Source organism: Canis lupus, chromosome 3, assembly GCF_011100685.1.
Source record: "Canis lupus familiaris isolate Mischka breed German Shepherd chromosome 3, alternate assembly UU_Cfam_GSD_1.0, whole genome shotgun sequence".
Lineage (NCBI taxonomy): Eukaryota > Metazoa > Chordata > Mammalia > Carnivora > Canidae > Canis > Canis lupus.
Window position 1 is genome coordinate 30,917,350 of NC_049224.1, and position 27,377 is coordinate 30,944,726.

Below are 27,377 nucleotides of genomic sequence, written 5' to 3' on the forward strand. Positions count from 1 at the left end.
CGGCCAGGGCCCCGCCCCCGAGGCTGCGGCCAATCAAGCGGCAGGTTGCTGAAGCTCGGGGCCAATGAACAGCGCCGTCCTTTGTTCCTGTGGCTGCAACTGTCGGGCTGCTGCCGGGAGCCGCTGCTTCGGCTGCTGTGGCGGCGGTGCCGCGGGACGAGACGCGGAGTGGAGCGTCCGGCTTCGCGGAGAGCCGCGCCGGTGGGTGGCGGAGGCCGTGCGGGGCTGGGGGTGCCGCGGCCCGCGTGTGTTTGCGCCGGGGCTCCTACGCCGCGGAGCCGGCGGTACCGGGGCGGCGGGGGGGCGGTTCCGGCCCGTGAAGACGCAGGGGAGAGGCCCCCGTGGCCGACGCTTTCTTCAGGGAGTGTGATCCGGCCAGGGCCGGTGGAGCCCCCCCGCGCGTCCTCCCCGCCCCCTGCCCCTGCCGCCCCCCCGCGCCTGGTCCCCTGGATGCGGCGGACGCGCGGGGCGGGGGCGGGGGGCGGACGCGTCCCGAGCCGGGGCCTGACCTCCCTGCTCTGCGCTTTCCACCTCGATGTCCTGGTCTCATTTATGTTTCAGGCTGCTGTGATGGACACCTGCTTCATCTTCCGCCGAAATTACTTAGATAGACGTCAGCTACTTCCTTCCATGTTCAGGAGCCCCCAGTTTTCATCTTTCTTCATAAAAACTTGAAGGGCAAGGTGTTCCCCAAGTTTTTATGATGCTTTTCTTTCTGATAATTCTACCACTCTGACTTCCTTTTCTTTCAAATATTTTATTTATTCATGAAAGAGCGAGAAAGGCAGAGACCCAGGCAGAGGGAGAAGCAGGCTCCACGCAGGGAGCCCGACGCGGGACTCGATCCCGGGACTCTGGGATCACGCCCTGAGCCGAAGGCTGCGCTAAACCGCTGAACCATCCGAGCTTCCCCTGACTTCCTTTCCTGTCTTTGCCTTTAAATGTTCCTGTTTCTAGTTTTTTTTTTTTTTTTTTTTTTTTCTGTGCGTGTGTTTCTAGTTTTTAATCTCATTACAGTAGTAGGCCTTTAACTTGATTAGGGCTATAGGCCCCTCTGAACACATTTGAAGCTGAGGATCCTCTTACTAGATGAATACACATGTGCATTTATACTAAAAATACTGCATAATAAGTTGGGTGAATGGACCTCAGAATAAGAACTCTTTCTCACACTCCTCTTCTTGGGTGATCTTTTCCCCCTCCCTTTTTCAGCACTTCCCATTATGCTGCTGATTCCTCTTACTGTACCTCCAGGGCAGAAGAGCTCCCTCATTGCTTAACTCCAGAAAGCAGCATTCACATCGTGGACATAGTCCTTGTTGTGCACTGTAAAGGGTGTATACACAGCTTTACTGCAGTGCCTCACACCCAGCTGGTCTGATTTTGAACCCATTGTCTGCCCTCCCAACCTGCTTATCTTCCTATGATTCTCACCTTGGTGAGTGGCACTACTATCCGTCTGATTGCCCAAGCTAGAAACCTGGAGGCTTTACAAGAAGAGGCTGAGCATGTCATGACTTGTTTGAAACATTTCAATAACTTCTCTAGAGGGAAGCCCACATTTTTTGACTTGACACAATGATCTTCCATACTCTAGCAGCTCCTTACCTTGCCTGTTGCATCCTTAGCCAAGCCTCGCTTTGCACCCTTTGCTTCAGCCATGCAAACTCCTTATGTTCCTGGCCGGCGCACATGCCCCTCTGTGTCTTTGCTTCTGCTGCTCTAATGCCTAGCGTGTCCTTACATCTATCTCTCTTTCAGATCTCAATACCCGGTTCATCTTAATTAAAACATTCTCTGACTCCATTCCCATTTCTTCACCCTCATAATCCCACCCCATGAAAAATAGTTACTCCTTACTCCCTGCTTTGTACTGCTGTTGTTTTGGGGTCTACTAGCTTTTTTTTTTTTTTTTTTCCATTTTGTCATTCATATTCTATGTGTGTCTGGCTATCTCTGCAGATTCTAAAGTTTGTGAGGACAGAACTTCATCTTAATTCCTCACCACTGTTTTATATGTAACTCCTGTTCAGGGAATTTGAATAGTCACTACTTGTCTTTTTTTTTTTTTTAAGATTTATTTATTTTAGAGAGTGAGTGCATGTGTGTGCAAACAGATAGCGGGAGGGGCAGAAAGAAGGGGGGGGGGAGAGAATCTCTAGCAGACTCCACACTGAGCGCAGAGCCCACATGGGGCTTAGTCCCAGGACATGAGATCATGACCTGGGCCAAAATCAAAAATCAGATGCCCAACTGACTGAGCCTCCCGGGCTCCCTACTACTTGCCCTTTAAATTTATTTACTTGTTATTAAAAATACTTGTTTTATTTTTTTGGTTAAGACTTTTAACAATTTTTCTATGGTGTATAAGAATCTTTCGTTCTGTATAGTCTTGCTTTTCTTAAAATAATATTCCCAAATGGTAAGTTTCCTTAAGCAGAGAATTTGCCTACATTGTTCATTCTCTCTCGGTTCAGTATCTTATAGGACAACGAACAGCATACAGGTTGCCACACATTGCTGAGGAACATTGGTCGCAGTCTATTCTCAACAGACCCCATTGTGGATGTGTCTGAGGAGCTTCCATTTCTCTTTAACGTTTCATGTATTTGTGTCATCTCCTTGACTACATTAAAAACTCACTGATGCTGAGAATTGAGTCTTTTACTATTTCCTTCCTTGCCTACTTATTTTGTCCGTGGGTGCTCAATATGTTGAAGGATTTTAACAGGATTATTGTTTACAGGTTAGGATGTATGTATATAGAAAACTAAAATGTTTAAATATCAAGGGAAGAAAATTGAAGTGAGTTTTTATTGTTTTATAGTGTTTGTGCAGAATGTCATCAGATGAAGAGAAATGCTCACTTCCCGTTATGCAGAAAGACTCTGACCAGCACAGTTCTGTCTCTTCAGATCTTCAGGTAGGAAGACATGTCTAAGTTTGTCATGATTTATTTTATTTTGGTTTTTAACGATTTTATTTATTTATTCATAAGGCAGAGACCCAGGCAGAGGGAGAAGCAGGCTCCCTGCGGGGAACCTGATGTGAGACTGGATCCTGGATCCTGGGGTCACAACCTGAGCCGAAGGCAGATGCTCAACCACTGAGTCACCCAGGCGTCCCTGTTGTGATTTATTTTAAACAAGTGACAATATGAGGGAAAACTAGGAATACATTTTTCACTTATTCACGCCACGTACATTTTATAATTACGTTTTGTTCATAGCATATGATGTAGGTCAAATTATAATAAAATCAAACTTCGAGAATTATTGCACAAACTTTGGGACATACATGCCTTACATTGTTTGAACCTTTCAGAAAACAGTCATGAGCTCTTCAAATACTCTGCAAAAGCTTCAAACAGCATAACAAGTGAAGCTGGAAATCCCAAGAAACATTTTTTTCCTTGAGATTTTCTCATTGTAGCCATCGCTGCTGAATGTTGCTTTCACTTTAATGCAAATTAATACGCTGTCAAACCGCCCAGAGTTCTGGGGCCCTAGATTCCCTAAAGTTCTACTCTAGATTCTAGTCCCTGTTGCTACAACGTTCAGCACATTCTGCTGCCCAGGACCTGGATGGTGACAGATAGATGGTGTGGTTTTTGCATGAACTGTTTTAAATTTCTTTTATTGCTATATGTTTTATTATCAGAAATATGGATTCAGATTTCTAGAGTAGATTTTATTTTTTTTTTTTTTTTTTTTTTTAAATTTGGGCTTTTTTTTTTTTTTTTTTTTTTCTTTTATTTATTATTTATGATAGTCACAGAGAGAGAGAGAGAGAGGCAGAGACATAGGCAGAGGGAGAAGCAGGCTCCAAGCACCGGGAGCCCGACGTGGGATTCGATCCCGGGTCTCCAGGATCGCGCCCTGGGCCAAAGGCAGGCGCCAAACCGCTGCGCCACCCAGGGATCCCTAGAGTAGATTTTAAATGAGAGAGTCTGACATGGTATGTCTTGAGTTTTAGAATTGTACCACTTAAGAGGGGGAAAAGCTGGACATTATGTTTATGCCTAAATAGAGTAAGTTGTTTTTGAAAGTGTATAATATGAGAAGAACTTTAGGAAGATATTTTATGAAACATATGTTTTCCTTTAATTGAAATTACAGATTTAGAAATTGGGAAGCTATTGGGGAAATACTGTGAATATTTACTAGGATAAAGATAGTGTGGAATTGTGACATAGATGTTTCCTCCTTGCTCTAGCTTTGGATGTACTTCTACCTTGTGCCGTCTTTGAAGGCAGCAGGGCTTTCCTGCATTTTTTATCTCAGCCTTTTTCAAACTTGCTTCAGGAGAGAACTGATTAATTTATACTTGTGATATTGCAATTTATAATAAGAAATATATTTCGATCTTCATCCCCATTTTGTGTACATGGTTTCAAAAGCCTTTGAAATTTCCTAAATAATGAGAGTGATAAATGTGTTTGTTATGCTAGCAAGGTGGCTTTTGGACCCCACCTAAGGATTGGGGCTGGTTGCTGAAGAGCTAGCCACAGGTTTAGAAGGTTGGAACTTTCCATCCCACCCACCCTGAGCTCCTGGAAGGGGAGAGGGGCTGGAGATTGAGTTCTGCCACCAGGAGCCAATGATTTAATCAGGCTTGCCTGTGTCATGAAGCCTCCGTAAACACCCAGTGGGAGGGGGTTCCGAGAGCTTCCAGCTTGGTGGCTGTATAGAGGTGCTGGGTGACTGGCTTTCAGGAGAGGGCATGGAAGCTCTTCCCCTCTACCCTATACCTTGTCCTGTGTCTCTTGCATCCTTCTATTATATAAACTGATGATCTGGTAAGGAAAATGTTTCTCTGAGTTCTGTGAACTGCTCTAGCAAATTCATCAGACCTGGGGAGAGGGATTTTTGGAACCTCCAGTCTGTGTAGCTGGTTAGTCATAAGCTCAGGGGGTAACTTGGACTTGGTCCTGGTGTCTGAGTTTTGGGCTGGGGGAGGTGAAGTCTTAGAGGACTGAGCCCTTGCTTTGTGGAACCTGATGCTGTCTCCAGTAGATAGTGTCAGAATTGAGTTGAATTGCAGGACACTCAGCTAGTGCCTAAGAATAGCTTGTTGCTGGTGAGGGAATCAAAACCCCACACATTGTCATTGTTGGGTTCAGATCCTTTTAATATTAAAATGTAAACACCTTGTAAGATCTCAAGTTGTCATTTTGCCTGGAGACCAAGCTTTATATCAAAAAAATAAATCTCCAGAGTAGAATTGGAGAGAAACATGCCAGAAATAATTTTGTGTTACTGGTTACCTGCTTAGAATGTCAGCCCACCTGAGATTCTGTTTATTAGTAACCCTCAGCTTACGGAGCCCGATGTGGGATTCGATCCCGGGTCTCCAGGATCATGCCCTGGGCCAAAGGCAGGCGCCAAACCACTGCGCCACCCAGGGATCCCGACCCTATTGGTTCTTGATGACAGTTGAAAACTTGGCTATATTTCCATTCCTGGAAACATTTCAAAATATGAATACTAAAACATGTTAAAAATAAAACAACTATATGCTTTTACGTAGATAACAAATATGTAAAACTAAACATTTAATATAAGAGCCCCTTACAAGTCAGTACTCCTTCTAAGGGAGTTTTCTTCACTGTCTCAATTGTGTGAATGATTCCTAAAACTTCGTTGATGAATGCTGTGGGATGGGCAGCATCCGTGGTGCTTACTGACTGGTAACTCCCTCCAAGCACAACTCCAAACTGCCAGCCAGCTGCCCTGACCTTACATGGTATGTATGGGTTCACCTGTAGTTCAGGGTCACACCAGTCCAGCTTTTGTTGGTGGGGAGCAAAATTACAAGTTTTGGTTGTTAGTTCAGGATTCTTATTTACCTGAAGACAGGTTATTTTTAATAATTAAGAAACACAATATTATTTATTTTGATCCTTAAATTTAAAATAGCCCATTTGGCCTGTATCTACATATATGAAAGTATGATAATTATTTAAATAACTAATATTTTAGTCTTACCTAAGATAAATTAACATATGTTCATAGAATACTGTTAATATACACCTACTTACCTCTGCTCTAAGTCATAGTGCTTGTTGTGGGGACTTTGAAATACATGTCTGGCTCTTTTTTTCCCCCCCTTTTCTGATCCAGAGCAGAAGTCAGATTAGAGAGGCTACAAGTTAAAGCCACTGACTTCTAATTCCCCTCCTGTTATAGGCTAGAAGTTGTAATAAATTAAGTCTGATTGAGCAATGCTGATTTGGCTAAATGTAGTTGTAATTGTCACCAATTAAAAAGTTAATTGACATCAAAATATAAGTACAAGATAGCCAACTGTATTAGTTGGATTGGGCTGTCATAACAAAACACCGTAGACTGGGTGGCTTAAACAACTGAAATTTATTTTCTCATAGTTCTGAATGCTGGATGTACCAAAGCAAGGTCTGGCAGGGTCTGTTTCTGGTGAGCTCTCTCCTCTTGGCCTGCAGACAGCTGCCTTCTCACTGAGTCCTCAACATGGCTTTTCCTCAGTGCGTGTGCATGGGCAGACAGAGAATTTTCTGCGCTCCTTAAAAGGACACTAATCCTGACTTATCAGCACCCCACCCTTGTGACCTTAGGTAACTTTAATTACTGTAGAGGCCCCATCTCCAAATACAGCTGCTCTGGAGATTCCGGTTATCAATATATGAATTTGAGGAGGACACTGACATTCAATCTGTAACAGCCACATTTTTATGTGTTCTTAGTCGAAGTCAAAAGTTTATTTTGGCTGTTTGGGAAGTATAATAGGGTATTATTTTGGCCACTTTAACAGGAACCAAGTAAAAATTGTTAAGTAAATTATTTAAAAGCTTGAGTGAGTCGTGCCTGGGTGGTTCAGTCAGTTAAGCATCTGCCTTCTGCTCAGGTCATGATCTCTGGGTCCTGGGATCAAGCCCTGCAGGGCATCGGGCTACTTGCTCAGCAGGGAGCCTGCTTCTCCCTCTCCCTCTGCCTGCTGGCCCACCAGCTTGTGCTCCTTCTCTCTCTCTCTCTCTCTCTCTCTCTCTCTATATATATATATATATATATACTAAATAAATAAAATCTTAAAAAAAAAAAAAAGCGTGAGCTGATACATAGTCTCTTGTAAGTCAGAGCTGGTAGGGAGTCCTGAGGTCACCTAAAGACTCTGGCTCTTCTCTCCTGTGGCTGTGCCATGCCCTAGGGTGTTGACGAGGTTCGCATCATTGGGTGCTAGCTCACTGCCGTCTCTAACCCATGGGAAGAGCGAGTAGGAGCAAGCAGCTTCCTTTCCAAGGACGTGCCCTGAGGTTGTACACGCCATTTCCATAGACCAGGTCTCTTGGCCATACCTGTGAAAGGGAGGTTGAGAAATGTTGCTGGGGGGTCATTTGCCCAGGTCAGACCCTGAGGTCTTAGAAACTTAAAGGAATAAAGGGAAAACAGATACTGCTGGACTGTTAGCCTTTTCTGTCATAGAGAGTATTACCCTTGAAATTTTATATATGTTGTTAGGACTGACTCATACATTCGAGTATATAGAAACCAGTGGATTATCTTGTATAGGGCTTCAATTTATCAAACTCTCTGGATATTTCCTTTTATTGTAATAACTGGAAAACTGATGTGATTCAGGAATTTATTTTTTAAATTTAAGAATATTTAAATTTAAAGAATTGTAGTTATTTTTGTCAACATAAAAATGAAATGTATCTGAAATTCTAAGTTACTTTTTCTCTAATAAGAGCCTCCTGCCTCAGTAATAACCATAATGTGAAATATTTTTATTTTCTGTCAGGAAATGTAAGTTTAAAATTCAGACATGGGGATCCCTGGGTAGCTCAGAGGTTTACCGCCACCTTCAGCCCAGGGCTTGATCCTGGAGTCCAGGGATCGAGTCCTGCATCGGGCTCCCTGCATGGAGCCCGCTTCTCCCTCTGCCTGTGTCTCTGCCTCTCTCTCTCTCTTTTTCTCTCTCTGTCTCTCATGAATAAAGTCTTTAAAAAAATAAATAAAAAGCAGACATGTGTTTATTATCATAAAGGGGATATATCTAAGGAGTTGACTATAGCCATATGAAAGGTTCTTTTTTTTAATATTTATTTTAGAGAGGGTGGGGGAGGGAGGGACAAAAGGAGAGGGAGAGGGAAATCTTAAGCAAACACTGCCATGAGCAGAGTCCTACTCGGGCTTGATCTCACTATCCCAAGATCATGACCTGAGCAGAAACCAAGAATTGGATGCTTAATCAGCTGAGTCACCCAGGTGCCCCAAAATCTGATGATTAAGTTTTCTTTCTAATGATTCTCCCTTTGGAGTATCTCTTTCTCTTCTGCAATTAGCCTTGACATGTAAAAATTTGAGCTTGCTGTAACTAAATTTACTGTATATAAGTAATCTATATTAAATATGCAGATCAAGGCTGAAACTAAAACCAAGTCACTTTTTTACATTTAATTACCCTAAAGACCAGCAGCTTTCAAACAGCTACCAGCATAAACCCTGTTTTCAAACAATTTTGCTTCAAATTCCAATAGGAAAAGGTTAAAGCAGAAATATAATTGTGTAGATTTATGTTATAAATTCCAAATTTGTGACATTTACTTCTCACAAAGTTAGCAAAAACAATGAGGCTGCCTTTATAAATGCAGATTTGACATTGATGAATGATAGAAGACCAGCATAGTTTGATAAGCCTAAGTGACCTTTTTGCATCTGTATTTTATTTGGGCTACATGATATTAAGAAAATTCTGATTCTTAACATAAATGGTTGAAAATGGTAGCTTTTTTGTTTTTTTGAGTATAGTTGACACACAGAGTTACATTAGTTTCAGGTGTATACCATAGTGATTCAATTTCTCTGTGCATTATGAAAAATTGGTAGCTTTCTTTGGGACGCCTGGGTGGTTAAGTGGGAACGTCTGCCTGTGGCTCAGGGCATGATCCCAGGGTCCTGGGATCAAGTCCCACATCGGGCTCCTTGCCTGTTGTTCTTTTCCCTCTGCCTGTGTCTCTGCCTCTCTCTGTGTGTCTCTCATGAAAAAAAATAAAAATCTTTTAAAAGAAAGAAAAAAAAATTGGTAGGTTCTTAAAAATGTATCTCCTCTTCAAATAAACTGATCAAAACCATAAAAAAAATTTATAGAAAATTTTTGATTCAGTGTGGAATCACCAACAAAATTGGTTGCTTCTTCAGACTTTTCGTAATATAAAAATCATGCAAGAAACACCTGAAAGATTCAAGCTTGGAATAAGTGCTAAGACTCTGTAATATGATAAGCATGTAACATGATCTGAAGTCATTTGCTGCTGCACAGCTTCTCACTCTCATAGGGAGGGACTGGTTTCCTTTGGGAAACATGAAGACACTTACTTCAGCTAACTGTGATACAACCATGGCTGGAAACTTGGGTGTGGTGGGCAGTTAAATATTCTTACTCATAGAAAATCATAGGGAAAGAGTAAAAATTGCTAATTTCCAATACATATACCATATAATGATTTTATTAAAGATAATTCATTGATTTCGACAATTCACTCAGTTCGCTTCAGCAGGTCTTGACTATGACCCTTCAAAGAGGTAGTTTTGAGCATCGGTTATCTTCATACTGAAGATGAATCCAGATAATAAGACAATTAGGACTATTGAGAAGATAGTTCTGTATCTGAACTAAACTTCTTATGGAGAAAAACTAACACAGAATAATCCCATGGAATAATAACATTTAACATTCTTGAAAATCTTCCCCCCAATTTTTTTAATGCAAAGATATTCTGTGGGTCCATGCCATACTCTTAAAAGTAACTGCTTCTTAGGAGGAATATTGATTACATCATACCAATACCTTGTGAATAGAGACTAAATTCCAGTATACTTTTTTACTTCACAAATAACATTTTTTGATTTGGCTAAAGAAATAGCTAAGTATTTGCGCTAGGAAATTCTTTTTTTTATTTTTTATTTTTTTTAAGCCTGAGGAATTTCTGTAAGGTCTACACTTCGTAATCCTCTTTTTTATCGCTCCTTTCTCATGTGCTATGAAGGTGCCAGCAGATAGAGTGAAACAGGTTTACATTCATGGTCTCTTTATCGTCAATATTTGTCCTTTTCCAGTATTTCCCTTATACTCTTTTCATACTGTGAAGAGAGACCCAGAGTTGTTGCTGAGTGGCTGTTGTTGGATGGTGGCTGTCAGTAAGCAGAGTCAAAACTACTTTTCATCCCTAGACTATCCTATTGTGGAGTCTTTGGGAGCAACATCTTCAAACTAAGTTTCAGAAAAGCAGAGAAGTGGCTAATGGTGTCTCTGCCGGCCTGCAAGCAGCTGCTAGTTGAGGGAGGGCTCTTCTGTCTTGTAGCTGTTGGTTGGCTTCAGGCAGCTACACTAGGTAATTGGTGTCACCACTGCTAAATTGACAGACACGCCGAAGGAATTTGTGTACTAAGGTACTATCACTGGAAGAAACTTGGATTGGTTTATTTGTTGGATTTTATTGTTTTTAAGGAATACACATTGCTTATGACATGGGAATGCTATTTTGAGAATTGAAGTAGAGAACATGTTTAACTGTGTCTTTGTTGTTCTTTGCCTGAACGTGTTAAAATAAATATATTCTTTGTTATTGGCTTCTCATAGGAAGAATATGAAGAACTGCTTCGTTATGCCATTGTGACTCCAAACATTGAATCAGATGCTTCACAGCCATGTCATTCTAAGGGAGAAGTGGTACCAGATGTTAGGGTTCCTACTGTAATTGATGATATTCTTCATAATCAAGGTTATGTATATTTTTTAAGATATCTCTTAATTTAAGATGTTACTGAGCTCATTAATGCTATTGACCTATGATTGTGAAAATGTTTCGCCAGTGATTCTTCTCAGTCAGTCCTGTGTATCACTATCATCTGGAGGAACTTTTTCCATTTCATGTGTTTCTCTCTCTTACGTGACAGCTGGATTTTTATGTGAATTTTGTTTGAGTGCTACTTATATGAAAAATAATAATTAAAGCAACACAGTAGTCATTGTACATTCCTCAGTGGAGTATACTGCACCTCTGCTTGTTCCAATCGTTAGATACCAGGATTACCTTGGAAACTAAATGTCCAAGGCCCCAAATTAAAGGTGGTCCATAAGTAGCCCTCAGAACTTTTTAAGTTGTGCTCGGCTTTGGCAGCACATATACTAAAATTGGAACCATACAGAGATTAGCATGGCCCCTGCGCAAGGATGACACGCAAATTCGTGAAGCGTTCCATATTTTTGGCAAATCGAACTCCAATAAAAAATATACAAAAAAAAACCTCTAAGAAGAGATCCTTAGAGTTATGCCTATTGTTGATACCTGCCCTTTGCTGGGGCATGGTTGGTAGCATTTCTGTGAGTATGGAAGACTGTTTGAAATCACCACAAAGGTGAACCCATTTTGGACTATGTCAGTGACAGTACTGAAAGCTAACACAAACCAGAATGTATATTGATAGATGAATGAAAGCTGGAGAAAGGAGGGTAAAACTCCTTCCACCTATCCATTCCTTATTCACTAAAGTGCAAGATTCCAAACAGCTCACTAAGTAAATATTACTTAAAAGGGCACAGAAAGGTCCCCTAAGATGGCCCTGGCAATGGGCGGTTGTCAACAATAGGCATAACTCTGAGGATCTCTCCTTGAAGGCACATGATGCAGCCTAATCGGAGTCAGCAGGCTCTTGGGTTTCTGAGAAATTGCAGCCCTGATATTTGGTTCCTTTCCCTCTGTAGACCTGGAGTTTTCATTGCTCGTCTGTCCTCCGCCTACTGCAGTGGATCAAGGGCAGAACATGCCACTGAAACATTCTAACACTGAATATTTTCTGCCTAAATTTTAGTTGATCCTCAAGAGATAGGACACTGGGATTTGTTCATTTTACATCGTGATCTTGACCATGATCCTGACCTCAGCCTGTAGTTCCTACTGAGCAAACCCAAAGTGCTGCGTACTCTTATAAAATATGTAAATAGTCAATCCATGTGTTCACCCTCTGTGCCTCTACCAAAAGCTTGTTTCCTTTTCCACTGGCTGCAGTCCTACTGTATTGTTGTTCCCAGAGACACAAAGTGGGAGTCCTTTCCTTGCCCCGGCTTGCCAGCCTTTCAGGGACATCAATTGGAATTTAAAACCCTTGTTCTGGACAGCCTGGATGGCTCAGCGGTTTAGCGCCGCCTTCAGCCCAGGGTGTGATCCTGAAGACCCGGGATCGAGTCCCACGTCAGGCTCCCTGCATGGAGCTTGCTTCTCCCTCTGCCTGTGTCTCTGCCTCTCTCTCTCTCTCTCTCTGTCTCTCATGAATAAATAAATAAAATCTTAAAAAAATAAAACCCTTGTTCTTCTGTAGCATGCAAGTTAGTATTCATTCATTCATACTCTGCCTTTTCCACAAAGAGTTCGAGATCTAAGCTCACAGCAGGCAGTGAATTTACATATCCCAATTCACACATAGCCATGGTTGGAATATATGCATTTATCATCCCATTTGCTGTTACTTGGTATAAGCAGGGTGTATTTTGAAGTTGGCAGAGTATTTGTAAGCCTCCAGCACAGCCATTCTAGTGAAGTTTTCCTCTGTTTTTTTTTCTGCCGTGTATTGACTAAGTCCCTGTTCTGGGGGAACCAGTGTCACTTTAGTTTGATTGCAGCTAGTGAAAAGCCCCAGGCCCCTGGAAACAACCAGTGTTGTTAGTGTAGCTCCTAAGTTCTAATGCCAGTCATCCACTTAGTCTCTTAGCGTGGACTAAATGCTGCAGTAGGCTGCATTCTCTTTCAGCTCTGTTTGGTGGGTCAATTTGAGCTTAACTAGTGATACAGTAAGACTTTTTCTAGTCTCAGACTTTTTCTTTCTTCTTGTTCTTTGTCTTGGTGTCCCTGTATCCCCAGCAGTTGTATTTTGCTTGCTCTAAAGTTGTAGACACTGTTACCTTCTTAAATTAGCTATGTGTCATTAGACCTTTGATATGAGTAGTTTGGTTTAATTAAAAAAATTTTTTTAATTCTTTTCAGCAGGAAATAGCCCTGTAGTAAGAGAAACAAGGATGGAAGTTGGGAAAGGATGTGATTTGAATATTTCAAGTCATTCAAAGACAGATGGTATGCCTTTGCCTTACTTTGTTTTTATTAATATATAACATTGTATGGTTTGGTGAATATTATTTGTGTAGTAAGAGGAATAATTTCACCATATTATTTATTGGCAGGAGTCTTTAATGTTGCTGTTGCTAATCTATTAACTAATCTTATTTAAAGTAATTTCATAAAATTCCAAAATAGTACAATTAAGACAGGTTAGTGTATTATAGTGTATGGCATCCTTTCTTAAAACTGCTAGGTTAGCAGGCAAATACTTTAAAAGAATTAATGGAATGTCAGAGAGCTTGGCCAATTTAAGTGTTTTTATGAACCAGGGCATTATTTCCCAACATTCAGGCATTTGTGTACCAACTTAATGATTTTTGTCCTATCTTTATATCACTTGTTCTATCATTTTTTGGTTTTCTTCAGATATATTTATTTTTAGCTTAAATTCATTAAAAGGAAAATTGGTGTGTGTCATTACTGATTATAGGATAAAACTAATACACCCTTTTTATAAATAGAAAACAGTCGGTAAAAAGCAACTCAGACAAAATTATTAAGTTTTGGTTGAATACTGCTAGTGGTGGTGGGTTCAGCCTGAAGTTTGCTTTTTCTTTGTTGAAAGGAGAGATTAACTTGTGTTACAGAGATTATAAAAGCAAACTAGTACCAGATTGAAACTTTTTCTTTGACATAGAATGATTGAAATAATTAAAATAGGACACTTTGCTTGCCTTGTGACTCGATGTTATATGACATATAGGCCATTTAAGCCACCACATAAAGAGTGCCTCTATCCTTTATTTCCTCACTTGTAAATAAAAGGCTTGGGCACTGTACTCCCCAAGGGATATTTCAAGTACTTCATTTAGGTCATTCTATTTTGTAAAAGGTGAATAAATGTTTAAAAATTTTTTAAAAAGCAGAGCCTCTTGCTTTTCCACAAGTGCAACTCTTGTTAGTGAAAGAGAACATTCATGTACTCAGTCACTCTACTTTATTCTTTGGGTTTATTCTTCAGAATACGTAGGTAGTGTCTCATAGTTGACTAGCCTGAACCATTTGTTGATAAATTTTTTATATAAAAATATATATTAGGGAATGATTATCCTTTTTGCAAAACATTCTTGGTTTACTTTTAAGTAAGTTCCTGTAGTAGCTTTACCTTTGTTTGACTCATCTCATTCACTAAGGAAGACAGGGGGGCCTTTTAATCTTGGTTATCAGGACTCTCCTAAGAAAAGCAAAATACGTGAGAAATGATAAACGGTCTCTAATTCCAACGTGCATTTGTGATAAAATAGTAACCTTTCCTACTTTGTGCTTTTTAAAGGTAGATGCCAGTTTTTCTGGCTCTGGCTTTCACCCCTACCTCCACCCCCCACTCTGCCACCATGTCTATGGGCAGAGGATGGGAATTATGTATATATGGATATATATAGAGATGTGTATATATTTTCACCTATATGTTGAAGGCTAACAGTGTGCCTTACAGCTGATTATCTGATACAACTAAACTACTAGTCTCTTTCTACTTATAGAGTTGAATTTTGGTGGTTTTAAAACCCATACCAGTGTTTTACGTGAAGTAATAATCACCTATATACAACCACCAGGACCTTGGTTAGTTGCCTCTTTCTGCACCTGTTTCCTCATCAGTAAAGTGGAGATAGTAATGCCTGACTCTTTTGGCAGCATATAATAGGAGAGTTCATCTTTCTTTCTTTTTTTTTTTTTTTTAAGATTTTATTTATTTATTCACGAGAGGCACAGAGAGAGAGAGGCAGAGGGAGAAGTAGGCTCCATGCAGGGAGCCCCACGCGGGACTCGATCCCGGGTCTCCAGGATCACACCCTGGACTGAAGGTGGCGCCAGACTGCCGAGCCCCCCCCCCCCCAGCCCCCGGCTGCCCAGAGCTCATCTTTCTAACACTATTACAGGAACATAGCAAGCACTTAGTAAATGTTAATATGGTGATGCAGATGAGAATAACTTTAGCTCAGGCTGGACCTGGATATATGAAGTATCTTTGTTTGGGATAGAGGTCCTTTTTTGTGGGGAGGGAGTATAGGAGGCACCTTGTGCTGGTTAGTCCTGAATCAGTGACAATACTGAAATTACAGTATTAATTTCAGACTGTGCTCAGTTCAATTTAAAAGTACACTATAACGGGATGCCTGGATGGCTCAGTGGTTGAGCGTCTGCCTTTGGCTCAGGTTGTGATCCCAGGTCCAGGGATTGAGTCCCACATCGGGCTCCCTGCCAGGAGCCTGCTTCTCCCTCTGCCTGTGTCTCTGTTTCTCTCTCTGTGTGTCTCTCATGAATAAAATTTTAAAATCTTTAAAAAGTACACTAAAAGGTCATTTCTCTGCATTTTGCTCCACCTCTGTAGGTAACTGACATCTTACCCTCTATTAGAACTCCTTACATTTGGGTTATCTTTTCTCCAGCCTGACCACCACACCTTTCCCTCCTCTCCAGGGTCATCACCAGTGTCATCACCAAGGAAGCCCTCACACCCAGTCATGGATTTTTTCAGTTCTAACCTCTTAGGTGACTCTTCCTCACCAGGGTCTATTTCTAGTCATGCAGACGTCCATGAGATCGTTGTGAGCGATTTTCTTATTTCTGATGAAAACCTTCAGAAGATGGAAAATGTACTTGATCTTTGGAGTTCAGGACTTAAGGTATTATGCTTATTCAATTACAGTTTAATATGTAGTATAACAGTTTTGCTCTTGATCCCACTATCGTTCTTTTCTTTGAATCAAAAGATTTTGTGAAAAAAGTCTTTAGTTTCCTGAGAAGATTAGTCCGGTGTTTTAAATCTTACAATTCTCAGTCTGTAATGTCCATACAAATCATCTGGGGATCCTGTTAAGCTACAGCTTGTCCTTGTTGGTCTTGACCAGGGCCTGAGGTTATGCACTTCTAACAGGCTCTGACACTGCTAGTTCAGGACCCATACTTTGAATAGCATACTTTTCAACAGTTGCTGGAATAGTTCTGCAGGTTCCACTGAATTTCTCTCATGTTTTTAAAGACTCAGCCTATGTGTAGCAGAGACCCTTATCGAACCCTTACCATATCATGTCTCTTTTTGTCTGAAACACAGCATCCAGTTTTAGCAACATATATTCATTTTATAGCTGCTTATTAAAGCAACCATAGTGTGTAACTGAGAAGTCTATAAAAACTGATTATTTTGGTGATATTATTGGCCTCTAAATAAAACAGTATTATAGAAATGGCAGGGGTGTTTTGCTATTTAATATATAATGGAGAAGATGACAGTGTTTCTGAGACACAGTTTGAGAAAACTGATTTCACCTTCACAGTGAAATTACTCTAATGAGAGTTCTGTGGCATTTATATTTCTCTATTATTTGAAACCATAAATTCTAGAAATAATACTTTAGTATAATTTTTACCATTTCTTCCATTGGAACAGGTTTCATGCTTCCAGTCATGGTGTAAGTCCATTGGAGTAGCCAGTCATCTAATTTGTTCTACGTTGTTAATCATATTGTCACCCAGTTTCTTTGATAACATGATGATTTGGTATTTTTACTTAAGGTAGTTAGTAGGGTGAAAAGGGACCACACTTAACAGTTTGTTGTAAGGTGGCCTTTGTGATAAATAATGTGGGGGAGGAAAGCATCAATCCCCATGGTTTCCATTGTCCGCCTCTATCTAAATAACTTCCTGTCCTATGGCTGAGCCTAGGCCATAACCCTTGCATTTCTTCTTTCCATCTTAATATGGACATTAAAGTCCTGAATAAATAAAGTATCTGTTTACTGGTGGAGGAGACTTGAATTTTTTTTTAAAGGACAACCAGGTTTCATAGAGAGTAACTTAAAATAGGAAAAAAATTCATTTCCCTAGTATGGCAAATATGAACTGAGAAGAGCCGTGACGGTTGAACTTACAAAGGTTCTCATTAGTGGTTTTTATAAATAGCTCTTAATGTGATTGCTTGTTCTGATTATTTTTAATATTTCTTAATTTCAGTGTAATTTTAAGAAGCAATATTAAACTGCTTAATTGCTGGTATATTTATTTTTTAGACAAATATCATATCTGAACTAAGCAAATGGAGACTTAATTTTATTGACTGGCACAGAATGGAAATGAAAAAAGAGAAAGAAAAACACGCAGCACACTTAAAACAACTGTGCAACCAGATCAACAGCTTGAAGGAGCTGCAGAAAGCCTATGAAGTCTCCATTGGGAGAAAAGATGAGGTCTTCACTTTTATATTTCTTTTTAAGTGAGATGCAGTAAAAATCTTGCTAGGTAATAAATGCCAAGTAATACTTAAATGTATTCAAGTCATACATGATACAAAGGGAAGTTTGCTTCAGAAACTGGAAAAAAAAAAGTAGATGCACAGAAATAAGACATATTTGTCCTATTAAACATTCCAGGGTCATGTCATTTCATCTTTGTCATCAGCTTCAATGTGCTTGAAGTTTTAAAGGTGCATACTACAGGCACCTGGGTGGCCCAGTTGGTTAAGCATCTTCCCTCAGCTCAGGTCATGATCCTGGGGTCCTGGGATGTTCTCTCTCTTGCTCACTTTCTCTCAAATAAATAAGTAAAATATTTTTTAAAAATTAAAAAATAAAAATAAAAGTGCATGCTAAATGTCAGAACACTTAATTTTTCCTTCCGTCTTTTTTCCTGAACTGCTCTTAAGAGAACATCATGGAACCAGCATTACCCACATTTTAAACCGTGTTTTTAGGGGCCATTTTAAGTATCTCATATTTTATCTGTGATATGTCTTTATTCATTGATGAAGTCTTTTTAATTTTATTATAGACACAGAGCATTTGTTTTTTGAGAGAGAGAGAGAGAGAGCATGCACACAGGTGAAGGGGAGGAGGGGCAGAGAGAGAGGGAGAGAGAATCTCAAGCAGGCTCCATGCCCAGTGAGGAGCCCAACTCTGGGCTTGATGTCACCACTCTGAGATCATGACTTGAGCTGAAATCAAGAGTCAAGACGCTTAACAGACTGAGCCACCCAGGAGCCCCACACAGAGAATACTTTTTATTTCATTTTCTGTTAGCCTCTTAAGAATGAGAGGGTAAGGTTCAGATCTGTGCTAATTTTGTGCCTCCCAACAGCACCTTCAAGAAAGCAGAATGGGCAATATATCCACTGCTTCCGCTTCCTACCCTAACCCCACCCCGGAGGATGGTACCTTGTCTGCTGATGTAGCATTCACTGTTTTAATGAACTAAATAAAGATAATATATCTTTTAAAATATGTATTTATTGAAGTGCTGGGTGGCTCAGTCGGTTGAATGTCTGCCTTTAGCTCAGGTCATGATCCCAGGGTCCTAGGAATAAGCCCTGCATCAGGCTTCTTGCTTAGTGGGGAGTCCATTTCTCCCTCTGCCTCTGAGGCATTTCTTTTAATGTTCAGGGTATCCTATAAAATCAAACATTTTATATAGTTCTCTTTTTTGAAGCAGTAGATACTAAATGTCAGTCATTTTCTCTGTTCCCCTCAAAATTCTGTTGTAAGATTTTAAAATATTTTAAATGTATGTTTTTTAATTTCAAAGTATCACACACAAGAGTATACATGTGTCCAATTTTTGAAAATAGATAAGATGAACAGCTGTGTGCCACCATAGAGCTCGAGAAATAGAATATTACTAATGTCTTAGAATGTGTGCCCTTTTCCACTTTTGACAATAATTTAAAGAAAAGCCAGAATAGGGACGCCTGGGTGGCTCAGCAGTTGGGTGTCTGCCTTTGGGTGTGGTCCCAGGGTTCCAGGATCAAGTTCCACATTGGGCTCCCTGCAGGGAGCCTGCTTCTCTCTCTGCCTGTGTCTCTTATGAATAAATAAATTTAAAAATCTTAAAAAAAAAATAAAGTAAATATGCCCAATTTACTAAATTTTGCTTTAAGGTGGCCAATTTAAAATATATATTTCAGTTATTCAGTTCTTTTTAAGGGAAGATACAAGATATCTTAGGATTTAAACACCTTTGTAGGTTTTTTTTTTTTAAAGAACAAGAAGACCTGAGAAAGAACATTATAGGATAACTATTGTTTGCTTTAATGAATTTGTTGAATCCAGAAAATCCTTAAACAGTTATTGAACAACTTCTAATCCAAGGTACCAAAGGTATTTAGAGACCAGAAAGATGTTTAAAACCTGGTCCTACCCTCAAGTCTAGTGAACAAAGACTTTCTGTATACGTAGCAAAATATTCAAATGTGTAGTTATCTTTCTTGAATTAAATGTCAATGACCATATTAATTTTCATATATGTGAACTTTTTGAGGATTACCATGATACACATAATGAAGATTTCTCTTACTGTTCTCTTTTGTTCCCCTTCATTCATTGATACATAGTACATTCATGTGGTCAAGTTTTTTGGTCTTTTTACAGATAATAATGAGGTTAACTGGATGAATAGACTAGTGACATATAGGAATTCTCTAGGGCATTTTTTTGATATATAAGCAAGTTACTTTACCAATTACTGTTATTATAACATCGCAATAATTGGGTTAATTGCTGTTTTCAGGTGATTTCTAGCTTGTCGCATGCCATAGGCAAACAAAAGGAAAGGATAGAGTTGATGAGAACATTCTTCCACTGGCGAATTGGCCATGTTAAATCCAGACAGGATGTAAGTATAAAAACAAAATGATAACTGATAGATATTAGACTTCTGAACTCAAAACAGTTGAGGATCACATTTTAGCGCTCTTATTAAAGTCAAAGGGAGATTTGTTTTCTAATAAATCAAAATGAATTTATAATTTAATATTGCTCTTATTTCAAGGGAATTTGATTTTGGTATAGTTTTGGGGGAAAAAACCCTCATATTTTATAGACTGATTTATATGGTTTCCTTCTTAATAAAGTTAGTAAGGATCATACCTGACTTACAGATGCCCTCGTCATGGAACCCCTTCAACAAATTTAATGTCAGATGTGGAGAAAGAATTTATAATCTTTAACATATATACTTCTTATTTGTTGTTATTTCAGAAATGCCTGAATATATCCTTTTCATAAAGAGGAAGTACTATATTGATATATTATAAAATTGTGTAAATGTCTATTGTAGACTTGCCTCAGAGAACCAAAAAAGCCATATCTGTATAGCTTTTTAAAAATTATCTTTAGTTTGTTTATAATTTACACTTGAACATCTTATTTTAATTAAATCAGAGCTAAATCAGTGTAGCAGAGCAAATATGAACTAAGAAGAATAAATTACTGTATCAGAAGTGGAAAAGTGAGAATCCATGTATATCCAACAAGAATACAAAGTATGGAGACTCAAGAGTGTACAGAATGGATGTGTGTGTGTGTGTGTGTGTTTTATTTGATGCTCATGTGAGCCATGGAGTGAGCTCTGTGAGTTTACTTCTAAGAGATTAATACTTAAGGAAAAGGCTACTACTATCATGGAATAGGATTTCTCTTTGAAGGATACTTTCTAGTGCTTTCTTTCTTTTTTTTTTTTTATTAATCCCAGTAGATTAATTTATGCTAATCATATTGAAAAGAATTACTTAAATGAGCATGCCATATTTTGAAAGTTATTTACCAAGTGAAATAATGAGAATATATTATGTTTAAATATTAGTTGAAATAGTTGCGGCTGCCATCAGTTTTTTGAATAGCTTTTTAAATTTAAGAAAATTGAAATTGGAACTACTTTTTCCAAAGACTTTAACTTCATTGATAAAAGAAGGCTGGCATAGGTTTCTATTTGGATCTATTTGGTGCTATATATGATGGCAAAGTGTGTAAATTAAATTAGCCTTTCTTCTAGTGGTGGCCACCTGAAGCCACAGCCACCACCGTCTCTGCCTTGCAGCCATTCTCTGTTGTTCGCCTAGACCTGCCTTCAAGTAAAAGTTGCTATACATTCCTACCTCCAGTGGGCAAGTTACTAGTTTTCCTTCATTTGTTTTTGTTTTGTTTTTTTTACTCCTAACTTGATTGGTGGCATATAGGATGATATAAGGATGAGAGCTTGGGTTCTGAAGTGAGACAAGGCTGGCTTTTCCATTTCTACTTGTGTGACCTGGGCAGGTTATTTAACCTCTCTAAGCCTGTCCTCCTGTCTGCAGATGAGAATAATGTGATTACACAGGATTAGATGATAACATATGTACACTGCTTAGCACAGTGTTACATTATGGTTTTTAACGTCACTGCCAATATATTTACCAGACCACTGTGTTTTTGAGGTTGCGTATTACTTTCATTTAGGTCTACGAAGGTAAACTGGCTGACCAGTACTTCCAGAGAACTTTACTGAAGAAAGTCTGGAAGGGCTGGCGATCCATAGTACAGAAGCAGTGGAAAGATGTGGTGGAAAGAGCTTGTCAGGCAAGAGCGGAAGAAGTTTGTGTCCAGCTTTCCAATGATTATGAAACCAGAGTTGCTGTGGTAAACTTTTTCTCATACTTTCACTTTCTTTTAATAAAAATTAAAAAGATAAAAACCCGTTAGTTTATGGTTCAGCAGAGTAACCCATTTCTCCAGTTCCATTTAATGCCCTACAGATTCAAACAAGACTTCCTGGCAAAGAACGCTAGTAAGTTGGACCCTCAGACATAATTCTCTGAACTCCATACTTCTGTTGGATCTCTAGCATATCCATTTCCCTTGGAAATGTAAATCACCTATAGAATCCTATGTTTCTAAGAAAGCATGCTTTCCTTTGCTGCTTCATTTGGCTTTTATTGAGCTGTAAGTAAAGACCCAAAACAAAAATGTATATCCTTATGTTAATTTAAGTAAATTATGTTCTGATAAGGTTGATATAAAGCAGTTGCATATAAATTAAAATTATTTTCCCATTGACTTTTATTAATAAACATTGTTTCCAAGGGAAAATACTTGAGACCCAAAATGAAATAAAAACCATAGTGAAGAATGCAGTAGGTCTCTGGAAGTCAAATATTAAAAGAAAAACCTTTTTCCATTATAGAACTAAGTTCTTAACGCTAAAAATAAGATTTACTGTACAAATTTTTGCAATTCAAAATGACATGCAAAAGAAATGCAGTCTCTTCTAATTTGGTCTATGGGAAAGAGTGTTGTGCTTGATGTCCCTCTGCACTTTGAATTCTATGGATAACAGTTTTTTAAAAAAGGAAGAAAAATTCTGTTAATAGTGCACTTAGGTATTTTTTTTCTGAAGAGATGAGATCGGTATTTTAATATTCTCTATGAAAGTTTTATGTTGGGATCCCTGGGTGGCACAGCGGTTTAGCGCCTGCCTTTGGCCCAGGGAGCGATCCCGGAGACCCGGGATCGAATCCCAAGTCGGGCTCCCGGTGCATGGAGCCTGCTTCTCCCTCTGCCTGTGTCTCTGCCTCTCTCTCTCTCTCTCTCTCTCTCTCTCTCTCTGTGTGTGTGACTATCATAATAAATAAAAATTTTAAAAAAAAGGTTTTATGTTAAGAAATGACATGTCTGTTTGTATAATTAAAACACATCAGCAACCTTTGGTGGGACTGGTATGAAATTCCCCTTGTTTGAACCTTGATTTTATGGTTAGGAATGAAAACGGTTTGTTGATGGAGACAGTAAAAATAAGATGCATCTTTTAAAATAAACTGAGATACAGAGCAGAAGAGGTAAAGTGTTTTTAGTATGTCACATAAAAATAACTTCACAGCTTGACAAGATGGCCACACCAGCAGCACCAGCAAATACTCCTGCCACCACTCCAGCTGCAGCCCTGGCCTCAGCTCCCACTCTGGCGCTGGTTCCAACTCCAATGCTGCCTCCAGCCTCATCTGTAGACCCCATGGCAAAGCTGCTAGGACCGTGACTCTGGTCTAGGCCCCACTCCTGCTCTCCCAGGCATCCTTGCCCCTTGCCTATCCCTTCCCCCTGCAGCTGTGTGGTCTGGCTGCACTTGGGCCATTTTGGCCTCCCATCATGGACAGCCACCATGCAACGAGGGTGCTGCCCGTTATTAGGACCCTGCTGAGAACCGCTGACAAGCATTCAGTGGAAATCACTAATAGCTGCTTTTCAGTGCCTCACAAGGAGTCAAAAGATGAGGTATCTGTTGACATTAAATTCGCTGAGAGTATGTATGAATTAAACAGTCTCTCCAGAAGAGCTCATCCTGTGCTGGTACCCGACAGGCCATGACATTATAGAGTACCCTGTGCTGATCCAGGGGTACTACGGCAGGAAAGTCCCTGTCCCTATTCACCCCACTGTGGACAGGAGCCTCCAGAACGGCCACATGAGCACCAAAGCCTACGTCAGCACTTTAATTGGTGTCCCTGGGAGTACCATGGGGGTGATGTTCACACCTTGACAGTGGAATATGCATATTATGACACTGAACACATTGGAGTTGACCTGATCCTGAAGACCTGTTTTAGCCCCAACCAAGTGTACAGACTGTCAATCAATTTGCAGCAGGTAGGACGGGCATCAGTTCACATCTAGGATGTCCTAAGCACAGCGTTGCAGTATACAGATGATGTGCTGTTGGGAAAGGCATCCACTGACAATATCTCCTGCTGCTTGATGAGTCTGGTTAACCAAGTACACAAGATAATCCCCAGTGATGTTGAGACCATGCTCAATAGCTACTTGGCCAATCACATAGTCACAGATTGCCCTCACTGAGAAACTAAACTTGTGAATGGGCTCCAAGCAGCATGCCTGTTAGTCGGGGCCATCCTAGGACTCAGAATGGAGTGAAGTAGAATGCTTTCATTGTGTTTGGAGTCATTTTGAGTCAGTTAACTGCTTGTGACTCTAAATAAAAACACAGCCTGCCTTTTATTAAAAAAAATAATAACATCACAGAGTAAGTCTATTTTTTTAATAATTAACATCCTTCCTTGTGTCCCATATCTTTTTAAAAATTCTTATTTAGTTATCTGGAGCTTTGGAAAATGCAAAAGCTGAGATCCAAAGAATGCAGCATGAAAAAGAGCATTTTGAAGATTCCATGAAGAAAGCCTTCATGAGGGGAGTTTGTGCATTAAATCTCGAAGCCATGACTATATTTCAAAACAGAGGTGATACAGGTTAGTATTTTATTTAAGGTTCTCTGCCTACTTTCAAAAAGGATTTGAGGAGATTTCAGTGATTATTATGGTCTGTGGTACTAATTTTCTGCAGTGACTGTGTCTTATCCGGGTACAGTTCTTACTTGATGGTGTCATCTCCAATTCAATTCTGCCATGAAAAGTCACTCCATTTTGGTTACTTATGGTATCTTAGATTTGATCAAGTAAACTCTCAATTCTTAAGTGTTTAGGCTCAATGTTAAAATGATGTTTTGAATGTAAAACAATTTAAAGCTCTTTCAACTAATAATTTCAATGCCTTCAAGTACAAATTAATTAATTAATTAATTTGCCAAGTGCCTTGGGCTATTTTGTTTATTAAAGATTTATCTAGTCATGGCTTCCCATTTTAAAAATTGCTTGTCTCCAATGTAAGAGAGGCCTCAACTAAAATTAATTTATTTTAAGAAGAGAAGTCCATGTATTAGCTGGGATCTGTGTGGTTTATGTGGGTGTTTGTTCAGCAGGGCTTAGATTATTAGCACGTGGCTAGAATCTTTGCCAGTAATGTGCACCAAGGCCTATTTTCCTTATTGGGTTTTAGTTTTCTTCTCTGAACAAAGAAGACAATGTAAATCTTTCTTACCTGCTTCACAGAGGGTTCTTGTGGAAATGCAGTGAAATATAATCGGAAGCTCTTTAAAAGACAAAAAAATACTTTGATATGTAAGATGATAGTAATGATATTAATGATAGTAATGATATTAGCCGATTTTATGTAAATACATGATCATTTTTTACAGTATATCCTCATAATTAAATCGTATTTGAGACTCACAGTTATCAATGAGTCGGTTTCATTTTGTAACACCATTAACATTCCAATCCAGTGAATAACTTCTGTGGTTGTTGTACCTTCATTTTAAAACATCTTCAAACGTTATTATTTAAATTGTATGTGTTGTGGATGGTAGCCGTTAAGGCAAGGAACTTTTGTCTGAAGCAACCATGGTGTGTGGTCCACATGCAGGTTAGAAACTTAGAATCCTAGAATCTCAGAGCAGACTAGTTTATCCTGCTAATACCCAAAGAAGTGCTTGATTTCTCCAATCAATGGTCTTTTAATTGTCAACACTGCTTTATATTGAATTAGTCCCTCTCATCAAAGGATTTCAAAGGATCTATGCGTTATAGTCCCTCATTAAACTTTGTTAATGAGGTACTATTACTCTGTTTTATGTAAAGGTAGCCTGAGAGAAGGACTTACACAGAAGCCCAAATTTCCAATGGGAAGAGACCATTTGAATGTAGGGCTGTATAACACCCTCTGTTCAGACATTCTGAAACGTTTCAGTGACTGAATCTCCAAACCCTCACCCTGGTGTCAGGTGCCACATAGGTGTAGTCTTAAGTGGGAATTTTAACCAAATTCTAAAACTGGGGGTTTTAGAATTCAAATCTAAATTCAAATCTTCAAATCTAAATTCTTCAAATCTAAAATTTGAAGAAACCCTTTGCTCCAACATCTGGAAGCCGATGTTACTCACTCTGATCTAAGGGTAAGGTTCAGTTATGAGAGAAGGTTACTATATAGTGTGTCACTGAAGTCAGTTAAGTATGCAAATATACCTTACTTTGTGCTTTATATTTTACAGTGTTAAAGGTAAAAATTTTAGGGTTACATACTGATTTATTATGGTTTGCTGAAAAATCAAGTTTAAAATACATTGATTTTGTTTGAATAGGAGCATTAGATGGAAATGAGAGGGTATAGTGATAGCAGAAAAGAATTCTACAGATCTAAATACCAGACCATTGATCAGGACAGTTGTATGAAATGATGTAAAAGAACATAAATCCTTAGACTTAATGTGACCAAATTATTATAATGACTTAATCAGTTAATAATGACAAACTATATTAGCTAAACATTGTATGCAGTACGTGATAAGTTTCTACATTTTCTTTAGAACCAAATTTTAGCTATTATGTAGTTTCATTGTTGGGGGACATAAGACTAACCTTAGCTTGGAAGAATTTTGATGAATTTGTAATTTGTAGGGATAGACTTCACAAATAATAAAAAGGAAGAGTATGGCCCTGGCATTCAAGGAAAAGAACATTCTGCTCATTTGGATCCTCTGGCCCCTCCGATGCCCTCAGTAGTTGCACAGCCACCGTCCCCACCGCCAGCAGCCATGGGAGCAGCCAGCGCTGCTGCTTTTCCCTCTGCTGCTTCCATCTCTTCTGCTGGGCCTGCTTCCGCTTCCTCTACTCACCCTCCCGTTTCTGCAGCTCTTGGCGCTGGACCTACAGCTACTGCTGCACCAGAAGAAATGGTTAGTACAGTTAATACAGGTGCCCTCATGGGGAAAGGGGCTCAAACTTTGCTTGTATATTGGGTATTTTTTAACTTAGAATATATTTTCTCATGGAGGAAAAGTCTTAATGATATTTAGACCAAGCTACAGAAAATATTTAATATGTGAAGTGGCTAAAACAATTTAAAATGAAAATAATATTTGAAAGTTCAAATATAGTAGTGATAATTAAACAGAAATAACTTTCTCATTTCCCATTTTCAAGAACTATTCAGGAAAAATAAATTTGAGAAAGAGTTGATGATGGACTTTTTTATTAAGGGAACCCTAGTGGGTATTTTCAAGGGCTTAGAAGATTAATGGCTCTTTTGTACATTTTGTATTCAATTACAACTTTCCCTTTTCCTGGATGCAGATCTATCATTAACACAACTCTGTAATTACTCCATCTTGATTTGGTTAGGTTTTCATTTGGAAAAACATTAGAATAAAGATGGGAGTAGTTTTTCCTAGTCACTGAGCTACTTTCAAGAGAAGTACGTAGAGCTAGAAGATTGAATGGGGACGGAGTATCTGTGTGAGAACTTGCCTGAAGGGGAATTCATCAAGCTAATTTAGAAGAGTTATAGACAAAGCATGTCAGGGTTCTGACTCCTGGGCTTCTTGTTAATCCTGTATTCTTCAAACCATGGTTCTCAAGCAAAGGGAGTAAGGATTCAGTCCAAACTTACCTACCGGGCTCACTTCTGCAGGGCTGTTTTTTAACAACACTGTAACCTTCCCTGCTCTGGCTTGGCTTAGGCACAAAGGCACGTGTAGTTTCATAAAGCTCCTGAGAGGATTGGGATTTGCTTGTGTCCCTCTCCTCCCCAACCCCAACCACTGAGAGGACAGAGGATGGCGGAATGGGTTCTGTGTCTTA

The 27,377-nt window shown here is 39.4% G+C and overlaps 1 protein-coding gene, 1 non-coding gene and 1 pseudogene across 10 annotated transcripts in view; all 3 read left to right on the forward strand.

Annotated features, from left to right (window-relative positions):
* Positions 1-27,377, forward strand: part of POC5 (POC5 centriolar protein) — a 37,347-nt gene that overhangs the window by 512 nt on the left and 9,458 nt on the right. For 4 of the 9 annotated variants that reach the window (XM_038532519.1, XM_038532522.1, XM_038532526.1 and 1 more), the window contains exons 1-10: positions 46-201; positions 2,828-2,923; positions 10,618-10,759; positions 13,019-13,105; positions 15,572-15,777; positions 17,161-17,337; positions 19,649-19,753; positions 21,355-21,534; positions 23,999-24,152; positions 26,196-26,473. In XM_038532519.1, coding sequence (XP_038388447.1) covers positions 2,840-2,923; positions 10,618-10,759; positions 13,019-13,105; positions 15,572-15,777; positions 17,161-17,337; positions 19,649-19,753; positions 21,355-21,534; positions 23,999-24,152; positions 26,196-26,473 — 1,413 coding nt within the window. In that variant the 5' untranslated portion in view covers positions 46-201; positions 2,828-2,839. Of the gene's footprint in view, positions 1-45; positions 202-2,827; positions 2,924-5,689; positions 5,746-10,617; positions 10,760-13,018; positions 13,106-15,571; positions 15,778-17,160; positions 17,338-19,648; positions 19,754-21,354; positions 21,535-23,998; positions 24,153-26,195; positions 26,474-27,377 lie in introns of those variants that run through there. The other 5 variants (XM_038532524.1, XM_038532521.1, XM_038532525.1 and 2 more) reach the window with 5 other exon arrangements.
* LOC119871390 lies at positions 11,142-11,246 on the forward strand. Its single transcript, XR_005357487.1, has one exon. It is a non-coding gene; the product is annotated as a U6 spliceosomal RNA (small nuclear RNA).
* On the forward strand, positions 22,466-23,992 carry LOC102155286 (annotated as a pseudogene).